At 38.2% G+C, this 18584-nt stretch overlaps 1 protein-coding gene across 2 annotated transcripts; it reads right to left on the reverse strand.

Moving 5' to 3' along the window:
• Positions 1-344: 344 nt before the first annotated feature.
• Positions 345-15274, reverse strand: LOC120487708 (uncharacterized). 2 transcript variants are annotated; one of them, XM_039684027.2, is made up of 11 exons: positions 15180-15274; positions 15046-15087; positions 12598-12619; positions 12331-12425; positions 8959-9096; positions 8736-8760; positions 4267-4280; positions 3935-4020; positions 3601-3821; positions 1632-1990; positions 345-1529 (listed from the first exon to the last, which is right to left on the reverse strand). In XM_039684027.2, the coding sequence occupies exons 1-11, from the start codon at positions 15202-15204 to the stop codon at positions 1270-1272; spliced, it is 1287 nt and encodes a 428-aa protein (XP_039539961.2). In that variant the 5' UTR covers positions 15205-15274; the 3' UTR covers positions 345-1269. The 2 variants fall into 2 exon arrangements, with proteins under 2 accessions (XP_039539961.2, XP_088972657.1); XM_089116531.1 differs by lacking the exons at positions 4267-4280; positions 8736-8760 and having other exon boundaries at positions 15180-15219.
• Between the last annotated feature and the right edge of the window lie 3310 nt (positions 15275-18584).

Below are 18584 nucleotides of genomic sequence, written 5' to 3' on the forward strand. Positions count from 1 at the left end.
GCAATCAAGCAGGACAGTGAATATAAATGTAGTACTCAGTATAAATGAGTAAATACATCTAAAAACAAAGATCTATTTCTAATGATCTCCATTCCAATTCATGGAAAGATTTCAACCCTAATCTCCAACTGTAATCAAACACTCGGAGCAGCTAATAAAGCTCTTCAGCATCGCTTGACGCACATGAATGTGTGCTGAAGCAGGATTGAAATAAACTCTAAAGGACAGTGGGTCCCCAAAAGCAGGGTTGAAGACATTGGTTTTAAAATCCTGATAAAAATGCAGTCTTTGTGCTTCTCAAATATTTTTATTTAGAAAGAATAGAATTGAAATACAATCACAAATGGCAATATATTATTTAATTTTTTTTGCAAAATTCCATATCTGTATTTCTATAATTAACCTGAATGAGTGAACTTTCTTCGCACAACAATAAGAAAGCTGTGTGATTAGCTTGACTTCACAGTTAAAAATAGTTAATACATGGAAATTGATATGCAATTTGTTAATGAATGTGCTGTATATATAGAATCTGCATGCTTTTACAGTACACTACAAATCAGGTGTTTGCACAGTTAGAGAAGGAGAACCATTGTTTTGCAAATAGCTACAAACCTACAGTAGATTTGTCATTCAATTAAAAGAAATGATTTGAATATAAAACGAAACACATAGCTTCTTCAACTCTACAGTTGAGTTGTCATCAATACAATTCAAAAATATAAGTAGGAAATAACTGCTATATTTTTGTGAATCAGGAAACAAGACATTAATTGCTTTTAAAAAGTAAACTTTAAAAGCACTTTTGAGCTGTAGTGCATAATGGCCAATTAAACCCCGAACAGACATTGGAATAGACCTGAGAGTGTTAGAATATCAAAATACAGTACGATGAAAATTGCTTATTAGGTATTGCAGTGCAACTTGTAATACATAAAATGAACACTGCACAGCAATTTAAATTTTAAAGGAGAGAACACAAATAGTGTATTACAAACCTTAAAATAACCTGAATGACTAAATATGTAGCTTAATGCACCAAACTCCAAACTGGATCGATCCATTTTGGGATGAAAACAAATCCAGTGAGGAAAAAAAAAGCACAGATGAACAACATGCAATGCCTCTGCCATGATGCTGAGATATTCTCAAAGATTCTAGCTTTGAAAGATAATAGCTTTCACGTTCAGTGGTCATTTCTCTTTAAAACAGCCATCTAATGAAAATCAACACGGATGGGCTTCGAAATGACTGGAAATATCCATATTTCTATCCTTCTTTTTGACACTTATGTTTACATACAGTATAGAACATGTGAATGTCAGAGATTAGGTCAAAAGAGATGGAGAGAGGCTTGTACACATTGCCGTTTTTCTCCCAAAGGTATGTCATGCCGTTCTCCAGGACAGGAGAGTTGCAGTGATCCAGGGACACGTTAAGCCAAGGGTCCTCGATGACATTGACAACTTTCAACACAATGTGCCGCTTATTTAGGTCAAGTGCCACACTCTCCACTTTACCAAAGAACACTAGAAACACACACACAATCAAACAAGATCATTTAGTAAAATTCCCCAAAAATGTATTTCGTTTTTCAGGTTGCACCCCAATATATTGTTAAAGAACATCACCTGTTTTATTGCATATGTCAGGAATCAGGTCCACTAGTGGTTTAAGTCTCTCTTCTGCATGAGAGCCAGGGCTTGGTGTTGATTTGAGATGTTGAGCACAGCAACTCCACAGGGACGTGTTGTAGTAGTAATGCCCACAGCAATGGTGATTTGGTTTGGTGTTATAGAGAATGGCATGGTTTGAGGAAGAACAGCAAATTTGATTGGTTTTATTCTCCAGCAAGAGGTTTCCACAGCACTCTGCTATCCCTTTGTTATTGGTAACGTTGTAGAGATGACCCGAGCAGCACTTCATAAACTCTTTGTGGTGGTCATACACATCTGAACCACAACAGAAATTACCATTTGTCTTCAAGTGGCTGAATAGAAAAAAAGTTGGAAAGAAGCGTCATTATATAGGTAGGCAGCACAGATACAAAATGCCCAGGGCGGCAATTTACAAAGTCTATTTGTAAATTGTATATTTATTTTATCAATGTATACTCCAAAATATTTGTTCTTACATGCAATGAAAGTAAAAAAAAATACATTGCTTTGAACAGACGCTGTTACTGTTTTGTGGCACCATTGGGGTGGCCGCTAACCGCTAGTATCCAGCTGCAAACGTATTTTAAACCTCTTTTGCTTTTACTGCCGCAAAGAAGAATAAAGCCCAGTGACAGAAGACAAGTAAAAAATGAGCAAATGTTTCTTGCTGGTCTGCTAAAAACAAAAGAAAATTACAGGTTTTGTGAAAAATCTTATTTATAAACTTGCTTGTGTTTATGTGAAGTTCTAGGATAATTTGAGCATATTTTCCACTCCTTTGCAAATGTGTGTTAAATGATACAGTATATTTGGAATACTTGACTGCTTTTGTTATTTACATAATGGTATTTAGCCTACATGCTTTTGTAAAAACAAAAACAAATTTGGAAACACTTGAAGGGATTTAAGACTGCCTTGACACCTTCATAATCATGACATGACACTTGAAGGAGGTTTCATGCATGTTTATGACAACTGTTATTCAGTGTCATTCGCTCAATTATGACATTTTTTTAAAGCAAATATAACATTGTTTGAGATGGCTTTGAAATGACACCTTGACATAAACCAATACATCATAACCTGCAGTGTCTAATACATCATTAAACTGTCAGGTGGTTGGTTTTGACATTGGCTGTCATGAGGCCATTATAACATTTTAATGACAAATTCAATTTGTACAACTAGTTAAAATATTCAAGGTTTCATTCTTTTTTCATTCATTTTATAATTGATATTTAATTATTTATGAAATAATTAGTCAATCTTTTATTCAGTGTTTATTTAACTGATTTACAGTAAGAACATTACAGTTATTTTGTTATTTGAGGTTGTTAGTGGTTTTAAAACTTGTTGGTTTATGATGAGTGGCCTAAATGACTAAGAGACACCTGGTCTCGAGCTGTGCCATTCATTATGTTTTGGCACTTGCCTCTACATGCATTAGTTAGACTTGAATTTCCAGTTAGAGACAAAGACTTGTCAAGATTTATCCTAAGCTATTAGATTTTCAGAGAATCACACAGGTTCAAGCCATTTTTTTTTACTTATTTGAGCAGGAGTATGTATGAAAAAACGGTGAGTACGTTTTTAAATTGTATAAAGTGCGTTACCCCTGAATAAAAGATCAATACTTTAGACAAATATGTCATACTACAAAAGCTTGACCCCTCATGGTGGACATGTAGTTGAAATCAAGGGTTACGGTTTGGCGGTTCAGCATCTTATCCCTTTACCGTCTAAATATATGGCTCTTTGCCTATTGAAGGTCATTAAACAGTAATTTAATGATGAAATGTGAAGTATTGCAGATGGCCCTTGAGAATGTAAATTGCATGACCAGTCGAATGCTATTTATATTTGGTCTCAAAATTATATTATTTACAACATGAGCAATGAAAAAAAAAAAAAAAAAATCAAATCAAATCCTTTGTACTCCTACCTGTGTCCATTACAGCAAATATGTGTTACAGGATTGAAGGTTTTCCCTCCACAACAGTGCTCGCCAAGACGGGCACGAGCAGGCAGGTGGCAGGTAGAGTTGTCTGGAGAATATAGAACATCTGCGACACACTCGGATTTCTTAGAAACGTGGCGATAAAGGGTTCCATTACAACACAGCACATGGTCATCGCCCAGACGGTACATATCTTTCCCACAGCACTGAAGGACACAGGCAAACAGTATATTAATGTATTTTGTGTTCACAGAAATCCCCATTTATTTGAATGGGATGTTCTATAATGCTTAATCTAAGTGTTAAAAGGCAATACTACCTTATTAAGTGCTGATGCTTTAAACAGTACCCCTGAGCAACACATTTTTTCCTTGGGATTGTAGGTTTCTGATCCACACTGCAATTCTAGAAAAGAAAGGAATTAGCGAGAGCATGGTATTTAATGCTACAATAATCCTAAAAGTCACTAAAATTGCCAGTGATGTCGAGAAAGATTGATTTATTATACAAGTTCATGCCTGAAAACTCTGCTTAGGCAACTATCAAAACTTATTGAAAACGCAACAGTCTCTCAATCACTGTCTGATCGAGAGAGGGAGATTTGTAAAAAAAAACAAAAATAGACGACAATGAGGATGCCAAGAACATTACCTGGTTTGGTGGAACTGCTTGTAGAGATATCCAGTAACACATAAACACACAAACACATAGTGGTGTAAAGTATTTGAGAAAATATTATTCATTTTTGTACTTCAGTATATTTTGCATACTTAATACTTTGTATACTTAATGTATACGAATGTCCTTGTAATTCGGTTCAACCCTGAACTTTATGAAATAACGTTACTATGTTTCGGAAGGTTCGAGTGGTGTTTGTGTGTGTGCGTGTGTGTTAGCAGACTGATCTCATGAAGTAGCGTGTGTATGCCACGCCAATTCGTATTTCCATTTTTGGTGTGCTATCAAGACGCATAATCGCTTTTCAGCGTGTTTATGAACGCCGTTGACTTAACGTTATATAAATATATGACTTACCTCAAACCCGTCCCTAAACCTAACCGTCACTGGGGTTAATGGCATATGACTGTTCCCTTACCCTCCAAGGTAAAAAAAAAGATATGACTTACCTCAACCCCATCCCTAAACGTAACCGTCACGGGTTAATGGCATTTATGACTGGAGATTTGACTGCGTCTACAGACACGCGGAATGACGCGGACGCGGATACACGCGGATAGCTCAAAATGTGTAGAGATAACACGCCACCTGACTCGAAAGTGGCGTGTATGTTTACGCAAAAGTCATGATGTCATGTTGCAGATAGGAAGAGAGAGAGAATAGAAGCAAGCGGGTTCGTTTCTAAAGCACGCGCAGCGTCATCACGCATCTGTGTTTAAAAACTAAGCTCAGACTCGATTCTGAAATTCTCTGAATCGATCCAGGATTGTTGGGGAGAGAATAAATAACACAATATCACATACATTAAAATTAAACTGTTCTTTTTTGAACGCCAGACCGCGTAGCGTGGCAAGTTGATGCTTGATCTTGCAGACTGCTTCTCTCTCGCGTGTCACGTGACCAGTGTAATCGCAGCTCTTGCCATTACAAAATCGCGTTTCATCATATCGCGATTTTATCGCAAATGCAATTAATCGTTCAGCCCTACCTCAGATGTAAAGTTATTCGCTGTCAAAGTGATGCCAACATGAATGGGAGTCGATGGAATGCTAACAGGCTTGCTAGCCAATGGCAGACTTCAGTTTCCGGCTGGTGGATTACACCCTTGCATTTTTCATGGCACCAAACAATTTCTGCAGAAGTTTATTTCTGCCACAATAGAAGCGATGTTGCCATCAACAGGGCATTGAAGGTACTATGTTTTGTGCGTTTTGCCCTTGCAAAACTGTCTAGCCTGGTTTGAACCAGACCATTCTCAGTTGTAACTGAGTTATGGTCTGGAAAAGCCTCATAGACAAATCATTTTCAGAGGGGCGTCACCAACGGACGTCACGGGAAGACCTAAAACCAATCAGAGCGATGAGGGAGATGACGTATGCAGAGCGGCGGAGAAACATCTCCGAGTGTTGTTCTTTGCTCGGCTTTTAACAAAAAGGAAACGTTCAAATCGCTTAAAACAGACGCGATAGGTGATCCGAACAAGTGATGTTCGACGGCGGCATCCATCTTTGTAATGTAGGCTACAAAATCTGCTTCAAAATCCCAGCGCTGTCGTCATCGTGTAAAGCCCGCCCCAACGTTTCTGATTGGTGCCGCGATTTCTGCGGATTGGAATTGTGCTTGAATTAGCTCTTTGCCAGACTAACTTTCAGAACAAATCTAAATTTGCCGGAAGTTGTCTGGGTTTTCCCAGGCTACTTGCTTGACCAAACAAGGCTACTTAAAGGGTTAGTTCACCCAAAAATGAAAATTAAGTCATTAATTACTCACCCCCATGCTGTACCAACCCCGTAAGACCTTCGTTCATCTTCGGAGCACAAATGAAGATATTTTTTATTAAATTTGCGAGCCGAATCACTACCACATAGGCTCCTAAGGGAATGACACTTGACGGCCCAGAAAGTCAATGAAGAAAATGTTTAAATATTCCATGTGACTACAGTGGCTCAACTATAAGTTTCTCAAGCGACGAGAATACTTTTTGTGCGAAAAAACAAACAAAAATAACGACTTTATTCGACTATTCCTTTTCTTCCTTGTTGGCCTGAAACGAGACTTCAAGAGATTTCAACGACGCATGCGCGATAACTGAACTGAAATAGTTGAAGGAGATCGCAATTCTCGCGCATGCGTCGTGGAAATCTATTGAAGTCTCGTTTCAGGCCAATGTGGTAGGAGCCTATGTGGTAGTGATTCGGCTCTCAAATTTAGTAAAAAATATCTTCATTTGTGCTCCAAAGACGAACGAAGGTCTTACGGGGTTGGTACAGCATGGGGGTGAGTAATTAATGACTTGATTTTAATTTTTGGGTGAACTAACCCTTTAACACGAATGCAGGCGAATCAGCTGGTTGTTGCTGAATTGCAGATATATAGAAATTAGATGAGAACATGACAGCAGTCAAGCACGTCAAGCGCAAGTAGGCTTAGCCTATTTTATTTCACTTAAAGGGGTCATGAACTGGCTTTTTAAATTTTATTAGTTTGTTGTCTGAGGTGAAATTATAACGTTCGCTTGGTTTTTGCATTCAAAAACCTCAAAATGAACAAGTAATAGGCTATTTTCTACCCTAGTTTTCAGCCCAGCTCAGAAACAATCGATTTTTAATGGGCGTCTCGCACTGAAGACCTGGACGTAAACGGCCACTGCTGTGAGTGGATAGCAGTTTTGAATTATGAGTTTGAACTCACCTCGTCGGTAAACTGTTTTGAAAACTCCAATGTTGTAAATGGCAACCGGAATGATTCGCCCATACATGTTCGACCCAGAGTCCGTGTGTTGCACCATTCCTGTCAGATCCAATATAGATGGCACTGTTTTTTTACTCTTAATCGGTCTGCAAATCCAGTCTTGTTTACAATCCTCAGTGAAATGAAGGGAACAGACGGTTTTACCTCATCAGCTGGAACGTCATTAAAAATAAAGTTTTGTATTCCTATTGGAATCCAGAGGAAGCGTATGCAGCGACTGTCTTCTTCCACAAACCAGACTGATCTCATGAAGTAGCGTGTGTATGACACGCCAATTCGTATTTCCATTTTTGGCGTGCTATTAAGACGCATAATCGCCTTTCAGCGTGTTTATGAACGCCGTTGACTTAACGTTATATAAATATATGACTTACCTCAACCCCGTCCCTAAACCTAACCGTCACTGGGGTTAATGGCATTTATGACTGTTCCCTTACCATCCTAGGTAAAAAAAAGATATGACTTACCTCAACCCCATCCCTAAACGTAACCATCACGGGTTAATGGCATTTATGACTGGAGATTTGACTGCGTGTTCAGACACGCGGAATGACGCGGACTTTAATGGCGTAGACATATATGCATACACGCACAAACAGGCACTGCACAATATTTTGTATTCCTCGGTAGCTCGATCTGGTTTGTCATCACGAGGTAGGCTGTTATTTAGCTATGCGTGTAATGCGTGAATCGGTGGGCGGGGCTAACGGCCGTCTTGAAGTAGGAGCTGTGGTAGGAGTTGATCTTCTTCTGCGGGGGTGGTGTCTTAACCCCTTTGACGTCACAGTTCCCTACTTTTAAAAAACGAGTCGTTTGCGGGGCTGGTGTCAATAAAAGCTTTTATTGGACTAACAAGGACGTTTTTAGTTCTGAAACTTAAAAGATATTCTTATAATATGTCATGATGACCTCTTAGATGTCAAAAGCTCAAGGAAAATTTGATTTGATTTCTCAGTTCATCACCCCTTTAACATTATTTTATGTATCCGTTATATTGAAGAGACCTTCCTGAAGGATATTAGTTTAGATTTTGAGCACTTAACTGTGACTTGAGTGTTTGTAGAGCTTTCGTAGACTGTTGATCTTGATTTATTGCAATACAGACAGGGTTTAGATTTTAGACAGACAGGGTTTCTGATTTTACAGATAGTATTTAGATTTTGTGAATTTTATTATACATTTTTCCAGTGGTGCAGGATTATTAAAAGTCATTTTTATAGAAACTTCCCTCACAAAGAGTAAAGCCTGAATATTTTCAGGCTTTCCAATGGTTGTGGGAAACCTGAGCATAAACATTTTTAAACTTCGTCAATTTAAACTTTGGGTTGCTTTAATCATTTGTTTTATTACAGTAAAAGGGACACTGTTCAGAATGAAAAGTGCTGAAGTATTCTGATATTTTTGTATTCAAGAGAAGCTTTTACTTTGTGTGGCACAGAAGTGCTTCTGAAGTGGCAATTAGGTGTTTATACACAGACCGTTTAATGCTCCTCAGAGGTCGCATAAATGCATTTACAACAGAAGTTTCAAAAATATACTTTTATACTCGGGACTAAGGAATAATTTAGTCTTGCTGTTAAGTAGCATTATGTCTTTAGACAGATTTTTGAGCAGAGACAGAACAAAATTAAATCAGCTGTGTAAAGATGCCATGTAAATAGAGGATTTTTGATCAGGACTGTTTGACTCACCTCAGAGCAGAGCTATGTGAACGATCTATGAGAATAAGATTCAGAATATAAGTCGTCGTTAGGTACAGGGCTGTAAATGAGTGTAAGGAGTTACAGTCCACTTCATTATAAAAGAAGTGATTACACATGTGTTGATCTAATGGTTTTAAGATCCAACAATCTTGATAATCTTAACCATGGCAAAACTGAACAGTGCAAAGCGTTCAGGTCGCATCAAGTCTACCTTTGCCCTCGTAGCATGTCATGTCAGCTCTGGTTCGAACGAAAACACTGCCATTACAGCAAATCTCATTTAGGGGATTGAAAGCTTCAGATCCACAGCAGTCAGCCACCAGATGGCTTAATCCCAGAGTTAGGGTATCTGCAACACATTAAAGTACAGGAGAGAAAAAAAAAACATACTACAGTGTTCAGTCTTTGCAATTTCCTTGTAAATTATTACATGCATCACATATGTCATATACAAGGGTTGGACACTGAAACACTGGCTAATGTTGGCTGCGTCTGAAAATGCAAAATGTTGTTTTTGGAGGACGCATTCCAAGGTAGGAAAGCATCAAGGCATGTCCAAAACCAACGTTAGCTGCACTACCTGACTGTATAAGCTTTATTGAGAGTTAAACCCCAAAAGACATCAGCACCTGATGGATTAAAGGGCAAGGTACTGAGGGAATGTGCAATTTTCAGCTTTTACAGCAGTCTCTGTAATGTTGTCCAGGCCAGGCCTGGATGGAACTTTCCAATATCATAACCATTACCTCATTCCCAAAAAATGCCACACGCTAAGGAGCTTGATGATTATAGACCAGTGGTTTTAACGTCTGTGCTCTGTTAGTGTGTGGAGAGAGTCATTCGTCAAGAACTTTCCCTGAAACTGATTGTTAAACTTGATCCTTTGCCATTTGCGTAGGCCGTGGACCCAAAGATCACTCTGCCGGACGAGACTGCAAAACAAATGGATGGGGCAGACTCCCGTGTTAGGATTTTATTTATGGACTTCTCTTCTGCCTTTAATTCGGTGAATATAAACACACTTCTGTGGCGTTTGGAGGAATTGCATGTGCTCAAACTTTGATTTTATGGATCAACAGTTTCTTACTGGACCGTCCACAACATGTGCTGGTTAATGGCAGAAAGTCAGAATGTGGTTTTAAATTCGTGTTTCTATTTATACAAATGAGGCGGTGTAATATGGATAGTTTGATTCTTATAAAATACGCAGAGGACATGATATTGGTGGGATGTGTGAAGGATTCTCAATCATTGGATAATTATTTTAATTTTGAGATTTTTTATACAACGTGGATGGAGGAGAGTTCTTTGCAGCTTAATACTAAATGTGCTGTGGGACTAATAATGCAAGAAATAATACTTTTAAGCCTTTGTCAATTAACGGAGAGCAAGTTGAGCAAGTACAGTAGGATCTTTTAAATATCTAGGTACAGAAATTGACCACAAGTTTACATTTGATAAGCATTATCAACATCTAGCCTTATTGAGGAAACTGAGGAGTTTTGATATTGAAAAGCGCATTCTGATATTGTGATGTTGTATATAAATCACTTATTGAATCTGTGTTCACTTTTAATATTGTATCTTGGTTCAACTCTCTCTCTGTTAAATGTAAAAGCAGACTTTTAAGGATTGTAAATTTGCCTGGTAAAGTAATTGGGGAGAAACAAGGATCGCTTAGAGATATTTACACAGTGGGAGGAAAAAAGGAAAGCCTCAGTTATTGTGACGGATCTCCTGTATAGTGCATTTCAGTTACTTCCTTCAAGCAGATGGTATAAAGTAGCCTACTTTTGGTAAATAAAAGTCCACATTTAAGACGACGTTTAACTACTGTTGGTATTTTAAATGGGATCTTAAGATTAATGATGTTTTTTTTTCTTTTTTAAGAACTGTTTTAAAACTGATGTTTTGTGTTGTTGGGATTTATTAGTCTAGGGGTATATTCTAGGGGTTACACCCCTACTCTTTTTCTGAAGGACATCCTGGGAATTTTAACGACCACAGAGAGTCATGACCTCGGTTCAATGTCTCATCCGAAGTGCGGTGCTCTTTTGACAGCATAGTGTCCCGATCACCACACAGACCACAGGGTGAGCACCCCCTACCGGCCTCACTAATGCCGCTTTTCCATTACCAGTACCAGCTCAACTCGACTTGGCTCGCCTCGGCTTGACTCAGCTCGCTTTTCGTTCCGTTTTTCATTGCAGACATTACCGCCACAAATAGAACCCGGTCGTCATAGTGACGCCTTTCATTCCTCGTTGCCCTATCAATCTCTCGCGGGATCCTCTCTTCGGCCACCAAGCAAAGGATAGTCTGCACCTCCTTGTTTGACCACGGCGTATTCTTCCGAGTTGCCATAATAATAGTAGTTATTAGTAACTATCTCCGGCCAAACTATTTAAAAATAGTGAGGTTATTCAGGATACTCCATCTGGCGCGTGCAATGATGATGCAGTGAATGCTGACGATTCTCTCTGACCAATCAGCAGTCGGCATTGTTTTCACGTGACATTTTAGGATCGCCTTAGCTCGCTCAGAACCTCGCAGGAGGTGGTACAAAAAAAAGTACCCGAAAGCAGGAACAGGTACAACTTTTACACAGTGGAAAACCAAACAAAGGCGAGCCGAGTCGAGTCGAGCTGGTACTGTGTAGTGGAAAAGCGCCATGACACCTCTTCCAGCAGCAACCTGGTTTTCTCAGGAGGTCTCCCATCCAGGTACTAATCAGGCTCAATCCTGCTTATAGCTTCAGTGGGCAATCAGTCTTGGGCTACAGGGTGATATATGGCTACTGGCATACTTCTATGAAGGGCGAACCACATCCAACAAGAGTGAGTAACTGTCGACGAAAGAGGAAGCTGTCAAACAGGGGCAATGCCGGATTGTATCCAAAAAAGACAACAACCCCAAAACCACAGCTTTCCAATTCAATGCAGAATTAAACTCGCAGCTCGCCTTTTCTGTTACCACAAAAACTGTTCGTCATGAGATTCACAGGGTCTGTAATCGTGGTCAGGCTGTCAGAGCCAAACCTTTGGTCACTCGTGCCAACGCAAAATGTTTCCTTTGATCCAACAGAACAAATCTTGGGCTGTCGACAAAGTGAAACATGTACTGTTCCCTGATGAGTCCCACATCCTAGAGAGTTACGGTGAGGAGAATCCTCAAAGAAGCTAAACATCTGGCCAGAGTGAAGCCCTGCGGTGGATCAGTGATGGTTTGTGCTGCAATATCATGCAAGTCCCTACAGTTCTTGATGGGGGTCACTGCCAAGAACTACTGAACCATTCTGGAGGACCATGTTACATGAAAGTGAAGCTGAACATCTCCCATGGCCTGCACAGTCAACAGATCTTAATATTATTGAGCAACTTGGGAGTGAGCAAGTCATATCCTCCAGCAGAATAACACAGTGATCTGGACACTGTTCCGCAAGATGAATGGCTCAAAATCCTTCCGGCGGCTGTGAAGTACTTATATCTTTCCTATCGGATCTCATTGCTTACTTCCTATTTTTGAATCACATTTTCCTGTGACTCAGCAGCCACAACATGAGAGTTTCAGGATTCTTTCCTACCGTTACAGCAGGAATTTCCTGAGCTGATGTGAGACTCATTTCCACATCGCAACGGGGTGCTGCTTTCCATTGGCCCACTGGAACCTGTGTTACCGCTGACATTATAAACAGGACAAATCAGTCTGATTTGATCTTTACCAAAACATTCTGTTCATTTACACTTAGGTGATTTATGTTCAAATAATTGTAAAATAAATAAATTATAATAAATCTTTCTAAAAATATGTTCAGCTCTTTATTCTTAATGGTCCGTGTAAGGTCACTTACTGGCTTCCCGTGTCAGGAATTCCTGAGGAACAAAGAGATAATTCATTGTAAAAATTGAGTGATTTTTAATGTGAAATGTACTTTTAAGTGTAAGTGCAAGTGCAAGTTCCTGTCTTATTTTGAAAAAATAAACACTGCAATCTGTGTAATCTTAAATCAAAATGCAGTAACTTGATATGCCTATTTTTTGCTGATGTCATCATAATGGCATGAACAAGCGAAGGAGAAGGGAGATCCCTCTATTATGGTGTGCAACACACACTTTCCAAAATATCTGGCAGAAAAACAATAACCTCTCCCTACACTTTTAGTGACAAAAAAGCATTGTGAACAGAATTTCATGATTTCCTTTAATAAAAATTTAGATTCTGTCATAATTTACTCAGCCTCATGTTGTTACAAACCCAGGTTTCTTTCATCTTTCAAAAGAAAAATATCACAATGTTATTTTTCTTCTTCTTATTATTATTTTTTTTCATTCAAAAAATCCCCAGAGAGGTCCAAAACTACTGACTTTCATTGAATAGACTTCTTTTGTTTTCCACAGAAGGATGTCAAACAGGTTTGTAATGATTTTATGCGAGTACATGATAAAGTGATACATTTTAAAAATGCAGTATTTAATTTTTTAGGTGAACTATCCCTTTAACCTATATGAGACACTGAATTTTCTTGCAAAAGTTAATTCTTTTATTAATGGGAATCATGTGTGGTTGAATGTGGGGTCTGATTTTCTTCTTTTATGTGAATTTTTTCAGCAGCAGTTTCCACGTATTAATGAAATTCTTGTACTCTCAGTCACCTTATGCCCTACTGACAGGCCAATTAAAACACTGCTTTGACAGGCGTCAACCAACAGCAACAGACACATTTGTTGCTTTTTGTTGGAACATCACATGTTTTCACAGAATGATTCAGCATTTTGCTGGTCTTGGAATATCTTGTGTAATCTGACGACTGCGAGAGCAGTGTAAATTGGCGCCGAAGGGATAGTTTTCCCATCACATAATTTACGAGTTCGCTCAAGTTTTTCCAAACCTGTACAGGCTTCTCTTTTTCTGTTGAACACAAAATAAGACATTTTTAAAAATGTTGGTAATCAAACAGTTAACAGTAGCCACTGACTTCCATAGTAGGAAGAGAATTACTATGAAAGTCAATTGTATGGTTACCAACATTCTTCAAAATATCTTCCTTTGTGCTCAACAGAAGAAAGAAACTCAATACAGGTTTGGGACAGCTTGAGGGTGTGAAAATGATGACAAAATTAATACTTAAAGTAGCCTATATATAATATTTATTTCTGAAAACAGAATGAGAGCCTATTCGCCTTATTCACGGCAGCGCCATCTTTGATTTTTAATGAGAATGAAAGCGAGGCTGTGAGGGATAGACTTGCATCTCTTCAATGGGCTGTAGCTACTGTTATTTAATGTGTTTTTGGATTGTTCTGCTCATGAAACACTGGAAAAATATCTTTCCAAGAAATGTCAGTTGACTAAAAACTCCCGACAATGTAAGCTGTGGAAAATTGTAAGTAATCTAGCCGCTTTATTCAGCTTTTTACAGCGGATGCCATTGGAAGCACGGTAAGTCTATCCCTCACAGCCTCACTCTCATACCTGTCATGGCGCTGCTCTGAATAAGGTCTATCTATGCTCTGCATTCAACAAAGCATACAAATACATGTCAATACAAAAAGCAAAACAGCGGAATTTATCACACAATCTAATCCAACAGCTTGGAAGCGGCACAGAAATACAGTAAACAGGTTTTCGCGTTATTAGAAAAAGAGGTCGGTGAACGAGAGAATAAACGCGCGTTTTTTTTAAAGTTGAACTTCTTGAACTCGTTGGACTCTTGAACTCTTTTAGAACGCCGTGTCGCGCTGCAAAATACGCCAAAACGCGCGTTTTTCAAAGATAAACAACGACACAGTAGCGCAGTGGAATAAGAAGACGCGTTCTGTGTAAATGGTCCCAAATCATGCCAAGACTAATCAACTGCCACAAACATAATGTCCCTGGAAGCCCAGTTAACCCGTATCCAGTCTCGGTGGGTTTGTAACAGTTTCTAACTTTTCCTTGCACTGGCTGTCTGTATTTGCTAAACTCCCAGATATGAAATCAGCTTTCCAAATGCTACTTCGAGCGCGCTCCACCAGCAGCATTTTCTCTCATACAGAGCATCAAAACGTCCCGCCTCCATTCTCGAGAAAAAAAACAAAACAAACCCTGACATACTAAATTGTAGCTAATCAATCTCCACATGCGTGGTTGCACATATAAATCCTTAACAAGGCAGTGCTTTATATGAACCACTAATATTGAAATTACTCAATTGTCATTTAAATATAAAAAAATATTTAATTTTTAAAATTTACAAAAAAATAAATAATAGTAGCCTAAATACATGCATGCCTAAAATTAAATTTTAGTGTTTACTTACCTTGTGCAGATAATGTGCCAATAATGCACAAGATTGTCACACCTGCAATAAAAATTAAAATAATATTTAAAAATAATATTTACACAAAACAAATCTATAAGGCAACTAAAAACTTTAAAAATGTGCTATCATACATGCAGTTGATGTGTAGACCTCCATGTTCAATCCCTGCACAATAAAGATTGAATATCCAAAGAAGATGCGATGATTATTTATTGACTCTAAAATAAACTTTAGCCCCGCCCCCTTCAGAGTGAAACGAGGATTGTGATACACAGCGGAAGTTACATGTATGGACATTATAGCCCACAGTAGACCCATTCATTTCATTCGTCTGACGTTTGGCACCAGTTGCATCATTGCACGTGATTTTGATTAGTGAACTAAACAGTTACTTAGATACTTTCTGATCTCTGAAGAGTTTCTACTAGTGCTAGTTGTTTTGGATAGGGTTGTTGTACTGAGTCTGACATGCATCATTAGGGCATTGTTTGATATCATTACATTATCAGCCAGTTCTTAAGCCCTGTTCCCGGATTCGTGGGGATCATGTTTCACTAAAGCATTTAAATTTAGTTCAGCGGGAGTGAGTTTGTTTTGGGTTTTTTTTAACTGCAAAAATGTTCTCCACTTGTACAAAGTGTTGACACAAGATAAAGACGTGTGCACACAATATACAGACATAGTCATGATGATGACAGCATTGTAAAAATTATCTCATAAACTGTTTAATAGACCAAAATGGTTTTTGATAACTTTGTCAGCATGGTCTAGATTAGAGCTTATTTGTGGAAAGTTCAGGTCTGAGAAACAGCAAAGTTAATAATTAATTAATAATTTTTAATTATTAATATTAGAATGGACATAGTTTTACTATTGTTCATGCTTTAAGCTGGGATGCAGAATACATTATTTTTTATTATGTAGAGTTATTAGCTTAAATGTGAAGTTGCTTATATAGTGCCACCTTGTGGCTGATTTTGACCAAACAAACCAGAAATCGCAGATTTCCCTACTACATAAACACAGTATGTGACGACAAGAGTATGTCCAAATTCACAGAACTCATTAAAGTGTTGGCAAAAAGTACCCGGATGACCTATTTCTTCCAGCGAGATTCTTAAGTGTGCCTCTAGGACACTTTGCAATCCTGTGAGGCCACGGGAGATGATTTGTGAATGGTAGAAAAGCGACACAACTGACGCTGGTAGTGATATAACCATAGACATAAGACCGTTCGACTTTAAAGGTCCCGTTCTTCGTGATCCCATGATTCAAACTTTAGTTAGTGTAATGTTGTTGTTAGAGTAAATAATATCTGTAAAATTATAAAGCCTACATCGAACGGCCCGTTTGGACTACATCCCTCTACTTCCTTCTTTAATGACGTCAGTAGAACAGTTTGCCCACAGGAATGCTCCCTCAACTTGCGCACTTCCTTACGGTTTACTCAGCTCTTACGGTGATTTTCTGAAGTAAAACTGACGCTTCATCTTTTGTGTGATGTACAATAAACTTTATTAAACTCATCAGTATTTGTTTGATCATCATTCGGACCTGGTCCGAAACAGCAGACTTGTAGTTTTAATAAATAATGGATACATACAAGAAGATGACAAATACGTTATAATAACCGTAATTGAAATACGAAACTATACCTGTTCCTCTATACGGCACTCTGACTCTGTAGGCATTATTGTCCGACTCCGGGAGAGTTTCTGATATTATTATCATCATTCCCTGAGATGAAATTGTCCTGAGAGACTGAGCGCGAGCTCATGAAGCTCCGCCCCCTGTGCCGGCAGCAGAAGCAGCTCATTTGCATTTAAAGGGAACACACTAAAACAGCGCGTTTTTCTGAGCCCAAAAAATGAAAAATTTAAACATGCTGTAAAAAATGATCTGTTGGGTATTTTGAGCTGAAACTTCACAAACACATTCTGGGGGCATAATACGGGACCTTTAACCATCACATACCGATCTGTTTATCAAAGTACCGCGAGACGAGAGCGATTCAAAAGCTCAGGGCTGTATATTTTAGTAGGGACACCAGAGACATGTCACCATTATCCAGTGATACTGATTTAGTCATGTAATGTGGCAAAGTTGCTCAGAAAGATGCGGTGAGCTAGGGAGTAATTTACAGTTCAGTAATTTTCATTTTTGGGTGACCGATGCAGACAAGTGCTTGGCTTCTTCAAAAATCAAGGAACAAAGTAAAGCTTAAATGTGGTTAAAGACAGAAAATGCTTTTTCCACAATTAGAAAACTTTATTTCATTTAATGTGAAAATTAAATTTTATCTGAATATGGGGTCTTCACAATTCTTATCCAAGAATAAAAAGGCAAATACATGACAAGTCTGAGCTTTGACAATTCCATAAAAAAAAAAAAACTTAAAAAAAAAAAAATCAAGATTATAAATAACTAGAGATGGAACTTTTTGTACACCACTGAAATCGGTTGATTAACATAAAGGTATTTTTGCTTTTATCCAGAAAAACACAGCTCACCCATTTACTTGCATTTGTTTACAGCACAGTCTTGCCCTCAACAAAATAGCAGACGCGTTGATATATTGCAGCAATGTTCCAAAGCGGCCAATAGGGCGCCTGTGTTATTATTATGTCTATGATAATAACAACATGGTTAATGTAGTACGTCCAGATTACATTTATAATACACACATTTATACTATATAGAACACAGTCTTTAGCAGTCGCGAAGTAATTACGTATTCAAAATAATCAAGAAAGTAGGCCTATACGATTTTGTGTTCATATAGTTCTACTTTTGTAACGGTAAGCAATTCAGATTTGATGTTATTAGCCACTTAAATTTAATTGGCTGCTGGCGGCCATGTTTTTTTATGTATCCAACGCTGCGTCCAAAATCAAATACTGCCTTATAGTATGCGAAAAACTGATTCGATGTACACTTTAGTATCCCATGAAGCCACGGGAGAGGATTTATGAATGGAGGTGATGCAACTGGTTGGTCCCATGACAATGACAACATGGTGGATGTAGTAGGTCTGAATTTAATTTATACTACACTTATTCATACTATACTGAACAACATTTTTTAACGGTCTTGAAGTAAATTCAAATTTCAATGTACCATATTAGAGGATACGTTAGGACGTCTAACAGAAAAGATGCATACCAATTTTCAACTTCAGGAATCATACGGCTGCAGAGTTATAAAGGGTTTTTTTGTTGGAGAAATTTAAGGAAAATTCTAAATTGCAGACATTTTATTGGTGGAAATTCAATCGGAGATATTGTTTATATACAAGTTTTCTGGTATATAGCCTACAAGTATTTTGTTTGTTGCACTTCAAAGTTATGATCCAAAATGTAAATTGCCTTATTATAGCGCCACCTAGTGTTATACGTGTTTGCAGCAGAATGTTGAACCTTCCAGATTCTTCTAAATCCTCAAATGTTTTATTCATCTGTATGTCAACGATTAGGCCTTGTTACGATTGTTATGACACCCAAATTTTATTGCTCGCGCTTGATATTATAATTGTCAAT

Source organism: Pimephales promelas, chromosome 10 (assembly GCF_988280905.1).
Source record: "Pimephales promelas chromosome 10, fPimPro1.hap1.1, whole genome shotgun sequence".
Classification (NCBI taxonomy): domain Eukaryota; kingdom Metazoa; phylum Chordata; class Actinopteri; order Cypriniformes; family Leuciscidae; genus Pimephales; species Pimephales promelas.

Excerpts from the sequence above, each read along its gene's own strand:
- LOC120487708 (XM_039684027.2), bottom strand. The coding sequence starts at position 15,204 with ATGGAGGTCTACACATCAACTGCAT. Across the intron at positions 8,761-8,958 it reads GACATGCTACGAGGGCAAAG|ATCGTTCACATAGCTCTGCT; the intron begins GTAGACTTGATG and ends TTATTCTCATAG. Across the intron at positions 1,530-1,631 it reads TGACATATGCAATAAAACAG|TGTTCTTTGGTAAAGTGGAG; the intron begins GTGATGTTCTTT and ends GTGTGTTTCTAG.